Raw genomic sequence first — 17,961 nt, 5'->3', positions numbered from 1 at the left:
TTCCTAGTGCCTGAGAAGGTGTCAGCTTTCACTGAGGGGCAGGGAGGGGAGAGGCTGAGATAAATGTGGGGGCTCTCCTTGCCGGGCTGTGTGTCAGTTGTTTATCGCTGGCATCTGCACTGTTAGGATTCCATTTTTAGGCTGGGCTTGATTCAGGAGACTCTGCTGTCACACGAGGGCAATGCACTTTGATTCTGCCAGCCCAGCTTTTAATGCTCAGCGGACTCCTTTTTCTCGTCATCATCCAGCGAGCCTCTCTCCGTCTAGATGGCCATGGAAGGCAAACCGATTCAGTGTCAGCAGCTGGTCTTTCATAATTTGATTTTCCAGTGATGTGTGAACCATCAGTGTAAAACAGTGTCAGCAGTCTGGCTTTCATAATTTGAATTTCAGTATTTGGATATAGTCCAGAGAGTGGTGCAAATGGACTTTGGATTTTCCTTATCACTGTAGCTCAGCATTTCCACAGTTAATTTAGAGTTTATTAGATAAGGGTGCTCAGTGCTACTGTTTCTCACTAAAAGGAACCAGAGCTCCCTAGAGACGTGGCTGATTCCATCTGGAACAGAAGATACATAAAATGAGCCTAAACCTCTAGTCAAACTGGAAAGCAAGGAGGCTAACAAGACTTTAGGGTTGTATCAGAAGGTTTAAGAACCAGTGTGAAGAGGCTCATTTTGAGCATCAATAAGAATAGTATTTGCAGTGGATCAAGACCCTTAAAGTCTGTTGAAAAACATGAGTTTATAGTGATACAGAAAACAAAACAAAACCCTCTGGTCAATCAACCTATTTTGAATTATTTTGAAAACTGTTAGATATGGGAAATGAATGAAGAATTTATCCTGCCCTTGTAACACAAAATAAACCTCAGGGCAACCAAGTAGTTGATTATGGAAAACTTCTTTTTATATAAATATTCTAATTAATAAGTAAGGAAGGAAAGTTAGAATTGTAACAGCACCCACATTTGGTAACTTTTAATAAAACAGTGCACTTAGGCGGTCATCATGAGCAGCTGATAACACCACAAAAAGAGACGGTCAGCTACTATCTACTGATTTCACCACCCTCGACAGCACCTATACAAAATATGCTTGCAAAAAGAGAAAATCGACTTGAATCTGATCAGTCCCTACGGTTGGGGTCAGCAGGCTTTTCACGTAGAGGGCCACATGATAACTGGGTTTGGCTTTGCAGGCTATACCGTCTGTGTTGCAGCCAGGCACCTCTGCTCGGCTCCCTATCATAGCACAAATGCACCCATAGACAAAACAAAAAGTGTGGCCAGATCTGGCCCATAGGCCGTAGCTTGCAGACCCCTGCTCTAGCTCTAACAGTTTACAGGAGGGACAGAAGTCAGAGGAACTTGTTGAACAGCATCACATCAATGCAGTTAGTAAAATCTACCCTAGGGAAACTCTACAGGGCAAATAACCTGGTTTCTTCAACACAAAAGTTCCAAGGGAAAAAAAATGAAGCAACTAGAAGATGAAAAACCAAACAAAACAAAGGCAGGAGATGTAACCAGTTGCAATATATGGAGCTCACTTAGATCCTAATTCAAATATACTATTAAAAAAAAGAAGACAATTAGAAAAAACGCGAACCTGGGCTAGATATTTAACGTGTTAAGGAGTTATTTTGCGGTGTGATAATGATGTTATGGATATATATTTGAAATCCTTAGGCTTAGACTATATGTTGAAATTATTTTGAATTATATGATGTCTACAGTTAACTTCAAAATCATCTTTGATTTGAGTAGAAATAAACCAAGGCATGAGTTGATAATTGCTTTTTCTGTATGTTGAATATGGGGGGAGTATTAAATATTTGCATATATTTGATAATTCCCATGATATAATGTTTTTAAAAATACACATTTTATAAAACATGATCACTTTAAACCTTTTATAGAGAATGAGAGGGGATGGAGAACTTTTCCTTCATTAGACGCTTCCGTGTCCTCCCAAAATACGTGTGCACCCTCCAGCTATGAATGGACCCAGAAGAGTCTTTCCAGTGGCTTTTCCTACCAAACTGTCTGCCTACAACTTATTTATTTTGCTACATAGAGCAGACTAGTGTCATATTATTTATCATTTGTTCGTATACTATATGTAAACTATTTTATTTCATAAAAAGGAGAATTTGTTAGGTCGGAAGTGAGCTTCTTGTTTTGTGACTGTCTATCCTGGTCTCCACTGTTCAGTTGTTCAGCACCGGTTCCAGGCTAAGGGGTCTGGTCACAGGTGCTCAAGCAGCCTGGAGAGGTGATGGCAGTGGCGGCGATGGTGGGGTGTGAAGCAGCAGGGAGCAGCGGGAGCGAGGCATGCTGGGAAGTGGGTGCCCAGCCCATAAGGGGTGGCGGCTGTGCAGAACGTTTGCCATGGGGGGTGAGGGCCCAGTAGTACCAGAACTTTCATTCCTTTTCATTTTTCCTGAGAATAACCCTAATCTAAACTTGTGACTTTTTTGACTTTTAGTTGCTAAAATTATTTTTAGAACACTCTGTATTGCACAGCAAACACTTTCTGGATTAGTCCCACAGGTCAACCTCTGATTTTGTGTCTACCAATGAATGGTAAGCTTAGCCCTAAGCTGACCCTGTGGGCACCAGGATTCTAAAGTCCCTGCTTTCCATGAGCTTCCAGTCTACTTGGGAGAAAAGAAAACACACTTGGAAAACAACCAAAATGAGGCATGCAAATGGGAAATGCTATAGAAATTCAAAGAAGGGAATAAAGAACCCCATCTTTAACGATCAGGAAAAGTATAACACACCGTGGAAGGAGTTGGGTAGAAGTGTCACGGTTGCTAGGTGGGGGCTAAGGGAGAGAAGCAGAGGTGCAGGCTTGGGTAAGCAAGCTCTATCAAAAGAAACTATGACTCTTGAAAAAGAGAAGATTTGGTAGATTTTTGGAGACTAGTGCCCCTCCCCACCAGTGGATAATTTTTCTGAACAATGAATTGAAAACAGGTAGCAAACTGTTGAAAAGTATAGCACTGAAATTCAGCAGAGAGTTTGAGGATTTGAGCTGCATATTTGAGCATCACCTGTGTAGAAGAGAGGGTGGACACCATTGGGTCTATAGAGAGTGGGTTCCTCTAATGTCTGCAATTGGCAAGTGGTCTATTTATAAATGCTAGGGATATATTTGGAGTCTGGCATTTGCAAAACTACCATCCCATTATTTACTACATTAAATCATGGTTAAAGTTCAAAGCAGTACCCAGCTATTTCGTAAACATTCCCCATACTGGAAAGGAGAAAGGTGTGAAGTAAGAGAAACTAGAAGAACATAGGGAAGGAGATACCTGGCATTTGGAAGGATATGCCTGTGGCGATGGCTCTATTGATGGGCTTATGATCTTCCCTCCAATGATGGCCTAGAGACTTACTTTTACTGTTGGAAAACAATATTCAAGCAAACGATAATCTTCCATTTTGTTGCTATGCAGTACATTTGGGCAGCACTTATTTCTCTCTGATTTGAAAGTTTAAAAGTGTAATTTCTCTTAAAAAGGAAAATAAACAGGAGGTTTCTATGTACTTCCCATTATGGCATCTGCTTGTTCCAGAGATCAAGCATTTCAAAGCTTGATAACTCCAAGTTACTTCATGTAAGCGACTGTCTATTTGGACATGAGTGTGTTTCATTGTTAGGAATTATGCGGGCCTAAAGTAATTTATAGATCAACACCCCCTCTCCTGGCTACTGAACTTTGGAGAAAAATGAAAGCTTATTCTTAGACACGTATATAAGCCAGGTGAGTTTAGACGAGTGAGCATTTGGCCAAGAAGAAGTTGTGCTCAGCACATCAATCAAAAATAGCTCTGATTCCAAGTTCTGCATAGCTCTAACACTGTCCCAGTGCACTTTTATGAAATTGTACATAGACAGCTCTCAAAAACTTCCCAAGTCCAAGAAACCCAGAAAAACACCCATAACAGCTTTCTTCCATGTCATAGTAAAACTGTTCTTTTAGCAAAAATTTATAACCAAGCAGAATTCTTCTAAATAAGTTAGCTATTTATTTGGGAGACTGTCCTTGTGACTTTAAGACATTGGAGCTGTTAGATTTCTCATTGTCACTGATCCTTTCACCCTGTTTTTACAATGTTCTCTCTCTGTCTCTCTCTCTCTATATATATATAGATAGATGATAGATAGATATGGGGATATATATAGAAAATATATATCTGTAGTATTTGAGATATATATATATAGAGAGAGAAAATGTATATCTATATATATAGAACAGATAGATATATGTGTGTGTGTATATATATCTGTAGTATTTGAGTCTATCAACTTTAAGCTACCAGAGGCAAAACCAGTTTAATGTCCATGCCTTGGGAATCCAAATTCTGATATTTATTCAAATATTCACTAATCTAGGAGGATTTCTTTGGGGAGGCTTCAGGAATACAGATTATAGCGGGCTGAATGGAGACACCAGAATAGACTATAATGCAAGAGTCAACAATTGAGATGGATGAAGTTGGTCACTGGATTTGGCCATTTGTAACAAAGATTGTACACAATGTTTTATACTTGTGATGACTTTGTGCTATATTAAATTTTAAAGGGGATATTTATTGCCCAAAAGAAAGAAAAGGCAAGAGGGAAGAAGGAAGGGGAGAACACCATTTCTAGTTTTTAGATGAAATGAATAAAGCTTCCGCGGTCATGATTTGGATGCTCTCCAAAGTCCAGTAGGCTCCAGGAAACTCAAGGGATTGTCGTGGCATTAGAGCCAGTCCTAGGTGCCAAAGTCAAAATAGGCCACGCCGGCCAGTTGAGCCCAAGCGGGAGCAGCGTATGTAGGTCACTTACATGTTTTGAATTTAGACAGGCTGGGTTTATACAATTGTTGTACAATTAAGCTCTGGAGAAACACGGCACATTCTAAATCTTTAGCAAAGCGCTTGTTTCACAACACATAAGAAACTTGCAACGTCAAGTGGAATGATGGCCTCAGTGGTTCACGGTGGGGCCCCCTGTGTCGGGGGGGCCGGGCAGGGAGTTCTATGTGAGCCCACAGTCCTCGCTGAATGTAGTGATGGCTCTTCCCTCAGAGAGTGTCTTGAGCTGACTGTGAGGATCAGAATTAAACACAAGCATTTTCTTAGCCATACTCCATAAACACTATTTTGATGCAGTGAGAAATTAATTAATAAAAATAGAAAGTATTTACGAGCCATCGGATTAATCTGACAAGTGTTTATTGAACATCTCCTACTCCCTAGGATGGGAAGCACAGAAAGTGCATAGAAAGGAAGGCAAGGAGACACCAAATACGGGGCCAGTTCTGCCTAACACTGTGGTTGTGCCCGTGCCCTCCCCCAGAGCACACAGAGACACGATTTCCCCCTCCCTCCAGGTCACCTGTCTCTTAGAAGGCTCCCCTCTGTTTTATTCTCTGCAGTCACCCCCAACCTCCCACACGTAACAACAGAGAGGGACACATTGACTCCACGGGAGACTTGTGCTCAGCAGGAGCTCGGGCCTCTCAGGGAAGAACCGAATTAGCAACATCACAAATGCTGCTTTTGTTTTACCAGATGCCACTGTTAAGTTCTTACTTAATGAAAGTATTTGCTTTTCCATAAATACATGCAAATTTCCTACCTCTTACTTGTCACAGCCAGAGAAAGCTCTGTAAGTGGTGATTAAGGAGGGAAGCTTCTTTAAAACAAATCACTGTAGTTGAGAACATCCATGTAAGCAACACCATCCTCAAAATTGATGAATTTACCAATTGTCCTACCCTATTGTAACTTTAAAGCAGTCGCTTAACTTTATTTTAATTAATCATTCTTTAATTTTAAAAGCAGTGTGCTTATGGTAAAAGAATCAAGCACATGTGATTATAAGATAATAATAGCAACCCAAGGGATTCACTCCCATGTTTGAAATCCTCCAGGGGTTTCTTGTGACCCTTGGAATGAAATCCCAGTGCCTTTCCACGCTCTACAGGACCTTCCCAGATCTGAACTCTCCTTTGGCTTCACCCACCTGTCTCCCTTCTTTACTCCACGACCTTGACTTCACATCCACACTGGCTTCTAATACACCAAGTTTATTTCCATTTCAGGGCCTCGGCCCTGCTCTCCCTCTGCCCAGCGTACTGTACCCATCAGAGTGTGGCTGGCTCCTTCCCCCATTCAGGTCTCATCATCCATGTCCCTGCCATAGAGGTGGCTTCCTGACCACCCTATCTAATGACCACCTCCCGACCCCGCCAGCCCTTCGTCCACTCACGTCCCTGTATTTTATTATTGTGCTTTTTATCCTTTTCTGAAAATGCTTTATTGCTTGCTGGCTTATTTTCTGTCTCCCTTCTAGATTGTAAGCTCGGTGAGGGTGGGAGTCTTGTCCAGTTAGTTACGTCATATGCCTAGCGCTTATAAAAGGGCCCAACATACAGTGGACCCTCAGTAAATATTGGTTTAATTGGATGAAAGGCGTTTATGAGAATTAAATAATGATTAGGCCAAGCATGGTGGCTCATGCCTATAATCCCAGCACTTTGGGAGGCCGGATCACTTGAGGCCAGACATTCGAGACCAGCCTGATGAACATGGTGAAACCTCGTCTCTACTAAAAAGAAAAAAATTGCCAGGTGAGTTGGCGCACACTTGTAATCCCAGATACTCAGGAAGCTGAGATGTGAGAATCACTTGAACCTGGGAGGTGGAGGTTGTAGTAAGCCAAGATTGTGCCACTGGACTCCAGCCTGGGCAACAGAGTGAGACTGTCTCAAAAACAAAATAAAAATAAAAATAAAATAACCGAGAATTAAATACTGATTAGTATAGGACCTGGCACATTGTAAGGACCCAAGAGATGGAAGTTTGCTTCTTTTCCCTCCCCACCTCCCCAAGATGTGTTTTGAAAACTGATTTAATTACACTGTTCTGTCTTAAATGTATTCATATGGCATTCAATTATGCTGAGTACAGTCAAGCATACCTAGGTGAGTACAAAATGGTCTCCCAGGCCAGGTACAGTGGCTCATGCCTGTAATCCCAGCACTTTGGGAGGCTGAGGCCGGCAGATCACTTGAGGTCAGGAGTTTGAGACCAGCCTGGCCAGCATGGTGAAATCTCATCTGTACTAAAAATACAAAAATTAGCCGGGCGTGGTGGTGCATGCCTGTAATTCCAGCTACTCAGGGGGCTGAGGTAGGAGAATTGCTTGAACCCAGGAGGCAGAGGTTGCAGTGAGCCGAGATGGCACCGCTGCACTCCAGCCTGGGCAAAAGAACGAGTCTCCATCTGGAAAAAAAAGAAAAAAAAAAAAAAAAACAGAAACAAAAAAGTAGTAAAGTACCCATTTAAGTATAATTTAAATATTTTTTAACTTACTTTTTCAGGTCGTCCTTGGCGGAAGGAACCATGAACTGGCATCTCCCCCTCTTCCTGTTGGCCTCTGTGACGCTGCCCTCCATCTGCTCCAACTTCAACCCTCTGTCTCTCGAGGAACTAGGCTCCAACACGGGGATCCAGGTTTTCAATCAGATTGTCAAGTCGAGGCCTCATGACAACATCGTGATCTCTCCCCATGGGATTGCGTCCGTCCTGGGGATGCTTCAGCTGGGGGCAGACGGCAGGACCAAGAAGCAGCTCACCACGGTGATGAGATACGGCGTGAATGGTGCGTGTGCACGATTGCTCACTGGCGGGGCCTTTGCCTGAGTCTTGTGACCGCAGGGTTTATGGCTTGGTTTTTGCTGACAGCCCCAAGAAGCAGAGCAGCCAGAAGAGGTTTCGCTGGTGCCCCTTGGGGCTTGGGGTCAGTCTTTTCTAAAGAACAAATAGCGTGGTGCTGGCAGTTAGGAGAACTAGACTCTGGTCCCTTTTCTGTACTTTCGGAGCTTGGGGTCTGTCACTAGGTCTCCCTTCCCAAGGCTTCAGCCCTCATTCCTGCAGGGGACGCTTCCTGGCTCACCACCTCCATGGCGCCCAGGGCTGAGTTGCACTGTGGTTGTAGGTGTGCTTGTAAAGCATGTGAGAGGAGCTGGGAAGGGGTGGCTGTGGGGGACCCAGGGGCCTTGTGGTGGTGGAGCCATCCTGGGTCCTGATTGTAGCGGTGGCCACACAAATCTGCACAGACCCCCCTCCCCAAGCCTACAACAGGAGTATATGGAAAATGAGTGAAGTCTGAATGCACCCTGTGGACTGACCTGATGGAAATTTCCTGATGCAACGACAGTACCATTGGGAAGACTGGGTGAAAGGCACGTGGGACTTCCCTGCATATTGTTTTGCCATTTCCTATAAATCTATAATTATTTCAAAATAGAAAGCTGAGAAAAGACTTGGAACCAACCCACATGCCCATCAATGATAGACGGGATAAAGAAAATGTGGCACATATACACCGTGGAATACTATGCAGCCACAAAAAAAGAGTGAGTTCATGTCCTTTGCAGGGACATGGATGAAGCTGGAAACCATCCTTTTCAGCAAAGTAACACAAGAACAGAAAACCAAACACCACATGTTCTCACTCATAAGTGGGAGCTGACCAATGAGAACACATGGACACAGGGAGGGGAACATCACACACCGGGGCCTGTCGAGGGGTGGGGGGCAAGGGGAGGGAAAGCATTAGGACAAATACCTAATGCATGCGGGGCTTAAAACCTAGCTGACAGGTTGATGGGTGCAGCAGAGCACCATGGCACATGTATACCTATGTAACAAACCTGCACGTTCTGCACATGCATCCCAGAGCTTAAAGAAAAAATATAGATAGATAGATAGATAGATAGATAGATAGATAGATAGATAGATAGATAGATATGTAGCGAGAGAGAGAGCTAAAAAAATGTTTTAAAGTAAGGCCCAATGAAAAAGGTTTAGTTTGATTTAACGAAAAACCTTTCTTAAATGACCCGTTTAACTGCACGAGCTTCATCCTCTGGCACTGTTTTGCTTCAGCTGAGGGGTCTTGCCCAGAGCTGTGTCCTGTCTGCTGTCTCCCTGACTGCAGCTCGCAGGGGAGCAGGACTGGCTCCCCCACTCTTCCGGGCCACCAACACCCTCTGTGACCTTGCAAAAGTCACATTCACATCTAGGTCTGCTTACTTTGTTGGAAACAAGGGAGTCTTCCTGCCCATGTTCTTCCACCCAGGCTGGCCCGAAAGTTCTGAGAATCTTGACTGCACTGGCATCGTCAGCTGGAGAGTAAGATCAGGGAGGTGGCGATTTGTGTCCTTCAGTGCCTCGCTCTGCACCCACCTCCAACTCTGCTCAGCGTGGCCTCCAGGGCTGCCAGCACCAAATGCCTAATCTCACTGCTCTGTTGATGCAGCATTACACTTCTGCATGAGTTTGCAGTTTGTTCACCTGTTGGAAGCATAGAAGGACTAAATACTTGGAACACACTGTTCTGCCCCTTGCTTGGAAGTTCAGAAAACTCTTGGTGATTTATAACTTCGTGGAGAATCACTGCTAAAATTTATGGCCTTTCCTAGTGTGATCCAGGCCGTGTCGGCCGAGACAATTCCAAAGTAGCAACTGGATTTTTGTTGTTTATTTTAATGCTGAGCCACACTGATTTTAAGCCATTTTATTTCTGAAGTTCTAACAATATTGGCCTGTTGGCCATCCACCACTGCCTCACCCCTACCCCAAAAGGGCCAGGAGCTGGCAATTGGCCTTGGAAGTGTCTTTCAGCCTCTAAAGGCTGCCGTTTTCTTACTTGTAGAATGGGCCTGCACCGTAGAACAATTGTAAGGTGTGGTCATGAGCGTCTAAGAGAGGGCCATGCACTTTGTAAAGTCCTACACACGCCCCTCTTTGTGGGCCCTGAGAAGACAGCCCCACCCTGTGTAAAGGGTCTGAAGAGCATGTACATTCACAGTGACAAATTGGCTCTTTAGGGGACCATCAAGGTGACTCCGGCAGGATGTTTTAGGACAGTGTCATTTTGAAGAGACCCCAAGCGATGAAGAAGGATCTGTAATTTGAGCTCTCTGTAGAAACACATTGCATCCTTATAACTTATTTGCCTCTTTTTCACCCTCTCAAACTAAATGGAGCATGTATGAATGGCTCATGTAAAATAAAGCTTATAGTGCCATAAAATTAATCTCCTTACTCTTTGAGCTTGATACCAAGTAAAAACCACATTGTTCTGGATGGTGGCACATGGTAATTTTTTATAGTCTTTCTAACGCTTATTTTATTCATTTTTTTTCCAAAATAGAAAAAACGAAATTACATTGTTAAATCTTTGGCAAGAAAGGAAGTAGCGCTTAATAATGTTAGACAAGAGAGAAAGAATTAGGAAGTTCGCTTTGATTTATTCCCCCTTGGCTATAGAACTGAGGACTGTACCAGCATTCATACTGATCTGGTGCCCAGAAAGGCTACCATGAGAATGAGGTCTGCATTGGGAAGGTGGCAAGAGCACGTGGAATATCCCTGTTTTGATGCAGAAGCACAATTGATTTTTGAGAGCTTCAGTGGTTAGACTTTAACCCCATTCTCTCCTTTTCTTAAGAAATAAGCCCCTGAGAGGACAGAGACTTAGTTTCTTGCTACTCATAGCTATCCTGTTTGTACTGTTCTTTTATTTTTATTTTTGAGACAAGGTCTTGCTTAGTCACCCAGGCCGCATGCAGGGACGCGATCAAGGCTTACTGCAGCCTTGACTTCCTGGGCTCCAGCGATCCTTCCACCTCAGCCTCCTCAAGTAGTTGGTATCACAGGTGTGCTACCATGTCCAGTTAATTTTGTATTTTTGGTAGAGACAGGGTTTTGTCATATTACCCAGGTTGGTCTTAAACTGCTGAGCTCAAGCAGTCCACCCACCTCAGCCTCTCAAATTGCTGGGATTACAAGTGTGAGCCACTGCATCTGGCCTGTACTGTTCTTACTTGCTGCAATATAAAAGATTTTTAAAACTTTTCTAGATTCTTATGGAAATACTGCAGTATTTTCTGGTTTCTCTTTTAGGAGTTGGTAAAATATTAAAGAAGATCAACAAGGCCATCGTCTCCAAGAAGAATAAAGACATTGTGACAGTGGCTAACGCCGTGTTTGTTAAGAATGCCTCTGAAATTGAAGTGCCTTTTGTTACAAGGAACAAAGATGTGTTCCAGAGTGAGGTCCGGAATGTGAACTTTGAGGATCCAGCCTCTGCCTGTGATTCTATCAATGCATGGGTTAAAAACGAAACTAGAGGTGAGTGGCCACAGTATGTCATATGATTGTGTAGTTTGTGAATGAAAGCATGAGTTAGACTCCAGGGTTCAAAGTGGCGTCTGCAAGTCCAATCCAATAGCCTGTCGGTTGAGAAACTTCTGGACCCAGGGAAGCTCTGTTCGGTCTCCCACCTTCCCCTTCAATCTGCCATCGCTCACTGTGCTCCTGGGAGGTTTTTCTCCTGTAGTTTGGGCAACAGAACAGAATCCAGCCCCTCCACTGTCTCCTCTCCTTGCCGTATCTGGTCTCCAGCGTCCTTGCCCACAGGCTGTTGTCAATTTGGAAGGTTTTCGTGCTCATTCCTTCCTGTTTTTGCATCTGCCTCTCCCTTTACCTGGAATGTCCTCCTCATCCTTCCAGATTGATTGATCTCTTTGCCTTCCAGGCCTCTTGCTTCTGCCATTGCCAAAGACATGGGTACCCTGTTGTCCGTTATGATTGGCACGCGATTACAGCTTTTACACATCCCTCCATTACAGCCCTTTCCACATCTCAAAATGATTACGCATTTGTAGGTGTCTCTTCTCCCATTAAATAAAGTAAAGTCTAATGTTGGTGTTTTAAAACTTAATTTGTAGGCCAGGCACAGTGGCTTATGCCAGTAATCCCAGCACTTTGTGAGGCCGAGGTGGGTGGATCACCTGAGGTCAGGAGTTCGAGACCAGCTCGGCCAACATGGTTTATCCCATCTCTACTAAAAATACAACAATAAGCCAGACATGGTAGTGGGCACCTGTAATCCCAGCTACTTGAGAGACTGAGGCAGGAGAATCGCTTGAACCCAGGAGGCGGAGAGTGCAATGAGCTGAGATTGCGCCCCTGCACTCCAGCCTGGGCGACAGAATGAGACTCTGTCTAAAACAACAGTAACAAAAACAAACAAACAAAAACCTTAATTTGTAACCTGGAGGTCCAGGTGGAGACATGCAGGAGGAGCTGTAGGTCTGAAACAACAGGAGAATGTGAAGACTGGGAGTACAGACTTGGGACCCTTTTTTCTTTTTTTTTTTTTTTTTTTTTTTTGGAGACAGGGTCTCGCTGTATCTCTTATGCCAGAGCGCAATGATGCAATCATAGCTCACTGCAGCCTCAACCTCCTGGGCTCAAGTAATCCTCCCACCTCAATATTTCCAGTAGCTGGAACTACAGGTGTGCACCACCACGCCTGGCTAATTTTTTTTATTTTTTGAAGAGATGGGGTCTCACTGTGTTGCCCATGCTGGTCTTGAACTCTTGGGCTCAAGCAGCCCTCTCGCCTCAGCCTCCCAGAGTGCTGGGATTATAGGCATGAGCTCCCGTGCCTGGCCATAGAGCCTTTTTTCATAGAAGGGAGAGAGTCTATAGGGAGAAGCAGTCCAAAGACGAAATCTAGGGAAACTGGCCTTTCAGGGTGTGTTTCTTAAAGTGTGGTTACTGGTGTCCCTGCAGCAGAATTATCTGGGCTGTGTGTTGAGAAGGCAAATCCCTGGAGCCCAGCCCACTGCATTGGAATCTCCGAGGGAGTGGCTGGCAACTCCCAGTCTGCCTCTGCCTCCCATCACCATTCTTACACACCCAAATGTTGGAGACCCATTAGCAGAACTAGTGAAGGGGTGGACAAAGAAGGCTCAGGGAGGGTGGAGGAGATCCCAGGTGACTTGGGTAAATTCGTGGCGTCCCTTCTTAGTGGGGCCTGGACCATGCAGTCTGGGTGCCCTTCCTAAAACCATAAACCATCAGGAGGCCAGCACATATGAGGGTGTTCAGTGGAGTTTCCGGGTGTCTGGCATCTGTAGGCTTGTGAAGAGTGGTCGGAAGCAGACGTCCTCAGGACTGGTTCTTGGTCCCGACTCTGTGGCTGGAGCTGTGTGACTGTGACATGTCATGTTGTCCTCTTAGCCGCTGCCTTGATCTGTAGAATGGTAATATTAAACCACATTAGTTAGACCATGTGGCAGTCTTCAGAGCACCTGGAGAAAACCCCCACGTGTGCTGGGAAGAAGCATGGAGACCCCTGCAGCGCTTTGCAGCCCTGTCAGCCCTAACTCCCCTGTTTGTAACAAATATTTTTAATACTCTTTTTACTATTCTGAAATGAAATTCATACATCATATTACCCTATGCACACACACACATTTTTAAAAATTTGAGACAGTGCCAAACTCTAATACAAAGGAAAACAAAAGAAATGTCTATATGTAGTTCAATAGGTAAACCCTTGGGTACAACTACACTCAAATACATAATAAAGTAGTCAGAGTCTCAGAATAATTGTGAATTGACAGCTATAAAAGCAGACAGACAGGCCTGTTGTACTGGTGACTCATAAACATGAACTTTGTTACTATTGCTGATGCAGTTTTTCTGTAACGGTGCAAGACTCTTGATAAATTTCTGAGCAAAACAAAGCACAGGCTCTGCTTGATTTGCATGGGAGTCACATTCCTGGCAAATTCAGCATACATGAAAAGGATCCAAAAAAAAAAAAAAAAAACCCACCCTGTGTTTACCCATGAAAAAGAACGAGGTTCTAGGCTCGGATAATTATAAGTAGGTGTCCTACCAATGCAGAGATCCAGTGGGGTATTTAAAAGCCATGGGAGAAGCAGCACAATTCTTCACTGGATGGGACTGTTTTGAACATTGCAGGACAGATAGCATTTCTGGCCACTGGCCACTGCCCACTCAATTAAAAACATCCCTGCTGATTTCCAAAACTGCCTTTACCTGGGGGTGAACTGCCCCCACTGAAAGGTACATGACCACATGGTAGAGCTCAGAAGCGACTTGGAGCTCAACTGTCTGTGTCCGGAAGATTGCTGGGTCTGTCTCATGGAAATTATAGTTCCTTCCCTACAGAGAGTGGGAGAGCCCAACACACAGGCCTTTTGCAGTACATCAGGGATGGGTCTGGCCTGTTGGCCTCTGCAGCCTCAGCATCTCATCCTTGTACTCTATGTTCCAGCCACACATGCCTCTTCCCAGTCCCCTTACTCACCATCCTGTCTCCTGTTGGAGAACCCCACACACACAGTCCTGCTGCCTACAGAGCTTTCTCTCCCTCTTCCCTGGTTAAGGTTGACTCGTTTCTCTACCATCCCACAAGTGGCAGGCATGAACATTTAAAGCACACGTTCTGAATTTGAATCTCGGTTCTGCTACATACTACCTGTATAACCTTGGGCAAGTTATTTAACCTTCCTGTGCATCAGCATTCTCATCTGTAAAATGGAGAGATGTAATAGTGATACCTATTAGAATAATTCTGACAATATTAAGGCTGGTGTGATGATATGAATAATACATATAAAACATTTAGCAAAGGGCCCTGCACTTAGTAAATGTTCAGCCAGTGTGAGCTATTTTTATAGCCATTATCTGAAGTCCCATCCGTCTCAGACCTCGCCGACTAGGTCAGGTCACCCTCTTCTTATCCCTCCAGAGCCTTGAGTAATTCCACTTTAAGGTATTTATTAAAATTGCAGCTGTATACTTTTCCAAGTTATTTTATGTCAGCCTGCACCTCTCTAATTCATAGTTTTTGAGGCCAGATTTCCTTCTTGGTTTCTTATTTAAGAGAGTACCAGGCATGTGGTAGGTAGGTAGGTATCCAAGGACGAACAGATGGACGGATGGATGGATGGATGGATGGATGGATGGATGGATGGATGATAGATGTCTATCTGTGGCAGTTACTGATGGCAGCTTTCCATGTGCCTCTTTGCCTCTAAACTATGCATTTTCTTTTTATTTCTTCATGTCCCCATATTATATCTTAGTCCTCCCAGGGGCAATTGGAGGCATTATTTGTCTCTGTAAAAAGGGGCTAAGAACATTTCTTCAGACACTTATTGAGCACTGCCTGTATGCTCAGTGTAGTGCTAGGAGTAAGCAAAAAGTGAACGGCAGAGTCTCGTGCAGGTCTCAGTGTAGTTGGGGGAGACAGACACATTAAAATTGGCTAGAATAAAATACTGCAGGTGTCATGGTGGGCCAGGCACTGGGCTTTACAGAAATCGAGAGCAGAGGCATCTCTTAGGAGGTGACGAGGATGATCAGACAAAATTTAGAAGTCCAGGGGACCATTGAGCTCTGTGTTAAGGGCAAGTAGGAATTGAACTTGGTAATGTTCCCAGCAGAGGCAAGAAACAACATTCACTATTGGGAAGTCAATTACGAGCTTGCTAGTGGGATGTCATAAAGTTCTAACTTCGTTCCCACAGGACAGCGTGTGTTTGCAGCCAGCCTTGTGCTGAGTTGAATGATGGCTGTTTATGGCTTAGGTATTTTCCTTCCTTGTCCTGACTTAAGGCGGTGTTGGTGCCCCCTTGTGGAAGTAGTGAGTGGTGATGGAACTGTCTTAGCACACTGTGGGAAACGTCAGTGTTTATTTACCATGACTTATGTAAACACTTGTTTATTGTACATCAGAATCTTCTTGAGTTTCATTTAAAAGGACTTAATGCTGTCACCCCTGAATTAGATATTCTCGCTTCTTCAAAAGCTATTGGTTTTACTCTCACCATGTAAAGTAGTATAACTTGCATTTATAGTATGCATTTATACACATACACACACACACATATATATTTGAGCTAATAATGCAGTGAACTAAGTTTTAATAGCTTTGGGCATTAGTGATCCCTATTTAAAAACACACACACATACAGACCCACACTTACACAACTGAACCTTCAAAGACCTCAGAATAATTGTGAAGCTACCTGTATAATAACTGTATAATAAAAGGAAGCTAACTGGAAGACCAAACCTTCAGCCACAGGTAGCATTTTGGAAGACTCTCTCAGCCACAGGTAGCATTTTGGAAGCATCCTGAAATGATAAGAGTTGTGTTCACTCCTTCACTTCTGATACAAGTAAGATGGACCATTCCCAACATCTTGTAAAGAGCATTTTCCTCTAAAAGTAGGAGTTCTAGGACAGGCCTTATTTTTTCCTGTCTTTTTAAAGATATACTTTATTTTATTTTGTGTTTTTTAGAGACAGGGTCTCATTCTGTCACCCGGGCTGGAGTACAGTGGTGCAATCATAACTCAACACAGCCTCGTACTCCTGGGCTCAGGCGACCCTCCCACCTCAGCCTCCCAAGGAGCTGGGATTACAGGTGCCTGCCACCATACCCAGCTGGCTAATATATTTTTAATTTTTATTTTTTGTAGAGATGGGGTCTAGTTCTGTTTTCCAGGCTGGTCTCAAACTCCTAGCCTCAAGTGATCCTCCCTCCTCGGCCTCCCACAGTGCTGGGATTACAGGCATAAACCACTGTGCCTGGGCTTTATTTTATTTTTCATTGACCCATAACAATTGTACATATATGGTGTACAGTGGTAATGCTTTGATGCATGTATACAATGTGTAATGATCAAATTAGAGTAATTAACATTTCAGTTACCTCAAACATTTCTCATTTCTTTCTGGTGAGAACATTCAAAATCCTCTCTTCTATTGCCTGTAATATTAGCACCTTGCTTCATGCCTGATCCATAAACAAAGACACTGATTTTTTGTTTCCATTCTTCTTTAAGCAGTTAATGAGGCCTTGTGATATCCAGAGATTCCAAAATAATGTTTGACGTTTCTAAAATCTTAAGAGAAATGAAGCATTCACCCTTAATAACATACAGGCTGAAGTGTTTATTTTTGACTGGGATTGAATTAAACCAAGTGGAGCAAAACAGAACAAAATTGCTTATCTTGTACTGACCAGAAACCCTTACTACCATTTATTGGCGCAAAAAAAAAAAAAAAAAGAAAGAAAGAAAGAAAGAAAGAAAGAAAGAAAGAAAAGAAAAAAGAAACAATTCATTATCAAATATACCTTATTTGGATGAGTAAGATTTTTTTAAAAGCATGGACTTGCAGGGAATTGATAATAAAAGAATTCTGTTTCTCTTTTAACTTCTTTTTAACTTTAATATTTAGTGGGGGAGGGGGAACCTAGAAAGTACAAAGGGGTAGTTTTAGAAGATTCTCTTTAACATTCCTTAAAAATCCTTTGATTTTTCATTCTACTTGATGACAACTGCCATTTGCCCTCAAGCCGGCCACCAGTCCTGAGGTTATTTTTCCCTTGTTTGTTCTTTGGCTTCACAGATATGATTGACAATCTGCTGTCCCCAGATCTTATTGATGGTGTGCTCACCAGACTGGTCCTCGTCAACGCAGTGTATTTCAAGGGTCTGTGGAAATCACGGTTCCAACCTGAGAACACAAAGAAACGTACTTTCATGGCAGCCGACGGGAAATCCTATCAAGTGCCAATGCTGGCCCAGCTCTCCGTGTTCCGGTGTGGTGAGTTCATGCTCGGCAAGGCCTGTTCTAGGATATGCTGGCGGCAGAAAGGCCCTTGAGTGCTTTAACTTAATTCAAGAGCAAATCTAACTTTTCATCTTTTAAAAAAAGTGGGAAACAGAGCAGGGTGCTGAGAGGCAGGATTTTTATAAAGCTCACGTAAATCCGTGTTATGTACAAAGGTGACTATGCATAGCATAATATGCATAATGTATGCATATGTTATGTACAAAAAGTATTAATGCATGGCATGTGTAGGCTTTTTGGTTGAAAACTTAAAGACGAAAGGACAATTCATGAAATAAGTATAAGTGAGCAGTAAACATATGAAGGCATCAGCAACTCATTAGCAGTCTTACATTACCAAATTAAAAATTGGATTTCTTTTTTACTTAGCAGATTGGCAAAAATTAGAAAGGTTGATAAAATCCCTTGGTGGCTTT

The 17,961-nt window shown here is 43.3% G+C and overlaps 1 protein-coding gene across 2 annotated transcripts in view; it reads left to right on the top strand.

Moving 5' to 3' along the window:
* The window catches only part of SERPINE2 (serpin family E member 2), a 65,310-nt gene that overhangs the window by 30,646 nt on the left and 16,703 nt on the right, over positions 1–17,961 (top strand). For both annotated transcript variants that reach the window (XM_015111172.3, XM_077957714.1), the window contains exons 2-4: positions 7,387–7,667; positions 10,979–11,206; positions 17,321–17,518. In XM_015111172.3, the coding sequence (XP_014966658.1) occupies positions 7,409–7,667; positions 10,979–11,206; positions 17,321–17,518 (685 nt within the window). In that variant the 5' untranslated portion in view covers positions 7,387–7,408. The remainder of the gene's footprint in view (positions 1–7,386; positions 7,668–10,978; positions 11,207–17,320; positions 17,519–17,961) is intronic.

Source organism: Macaca mulatta, chromosome 12 (assembly GCF_049350105.2).
Source record: "Macaca mulatta isolate MMU2019108-1 chromosome 12, T2T-MMU8v2.0, whole genome shotgun sequence".
NCBI lineage: Eukaryota > Metazoa > Chordata > Mammalia > Primates > Cercopithecidae > Macaca > Macaca mulatta.
This window is presented reverse-complemented; position numbering and strand designations above follow the sequence as displayed.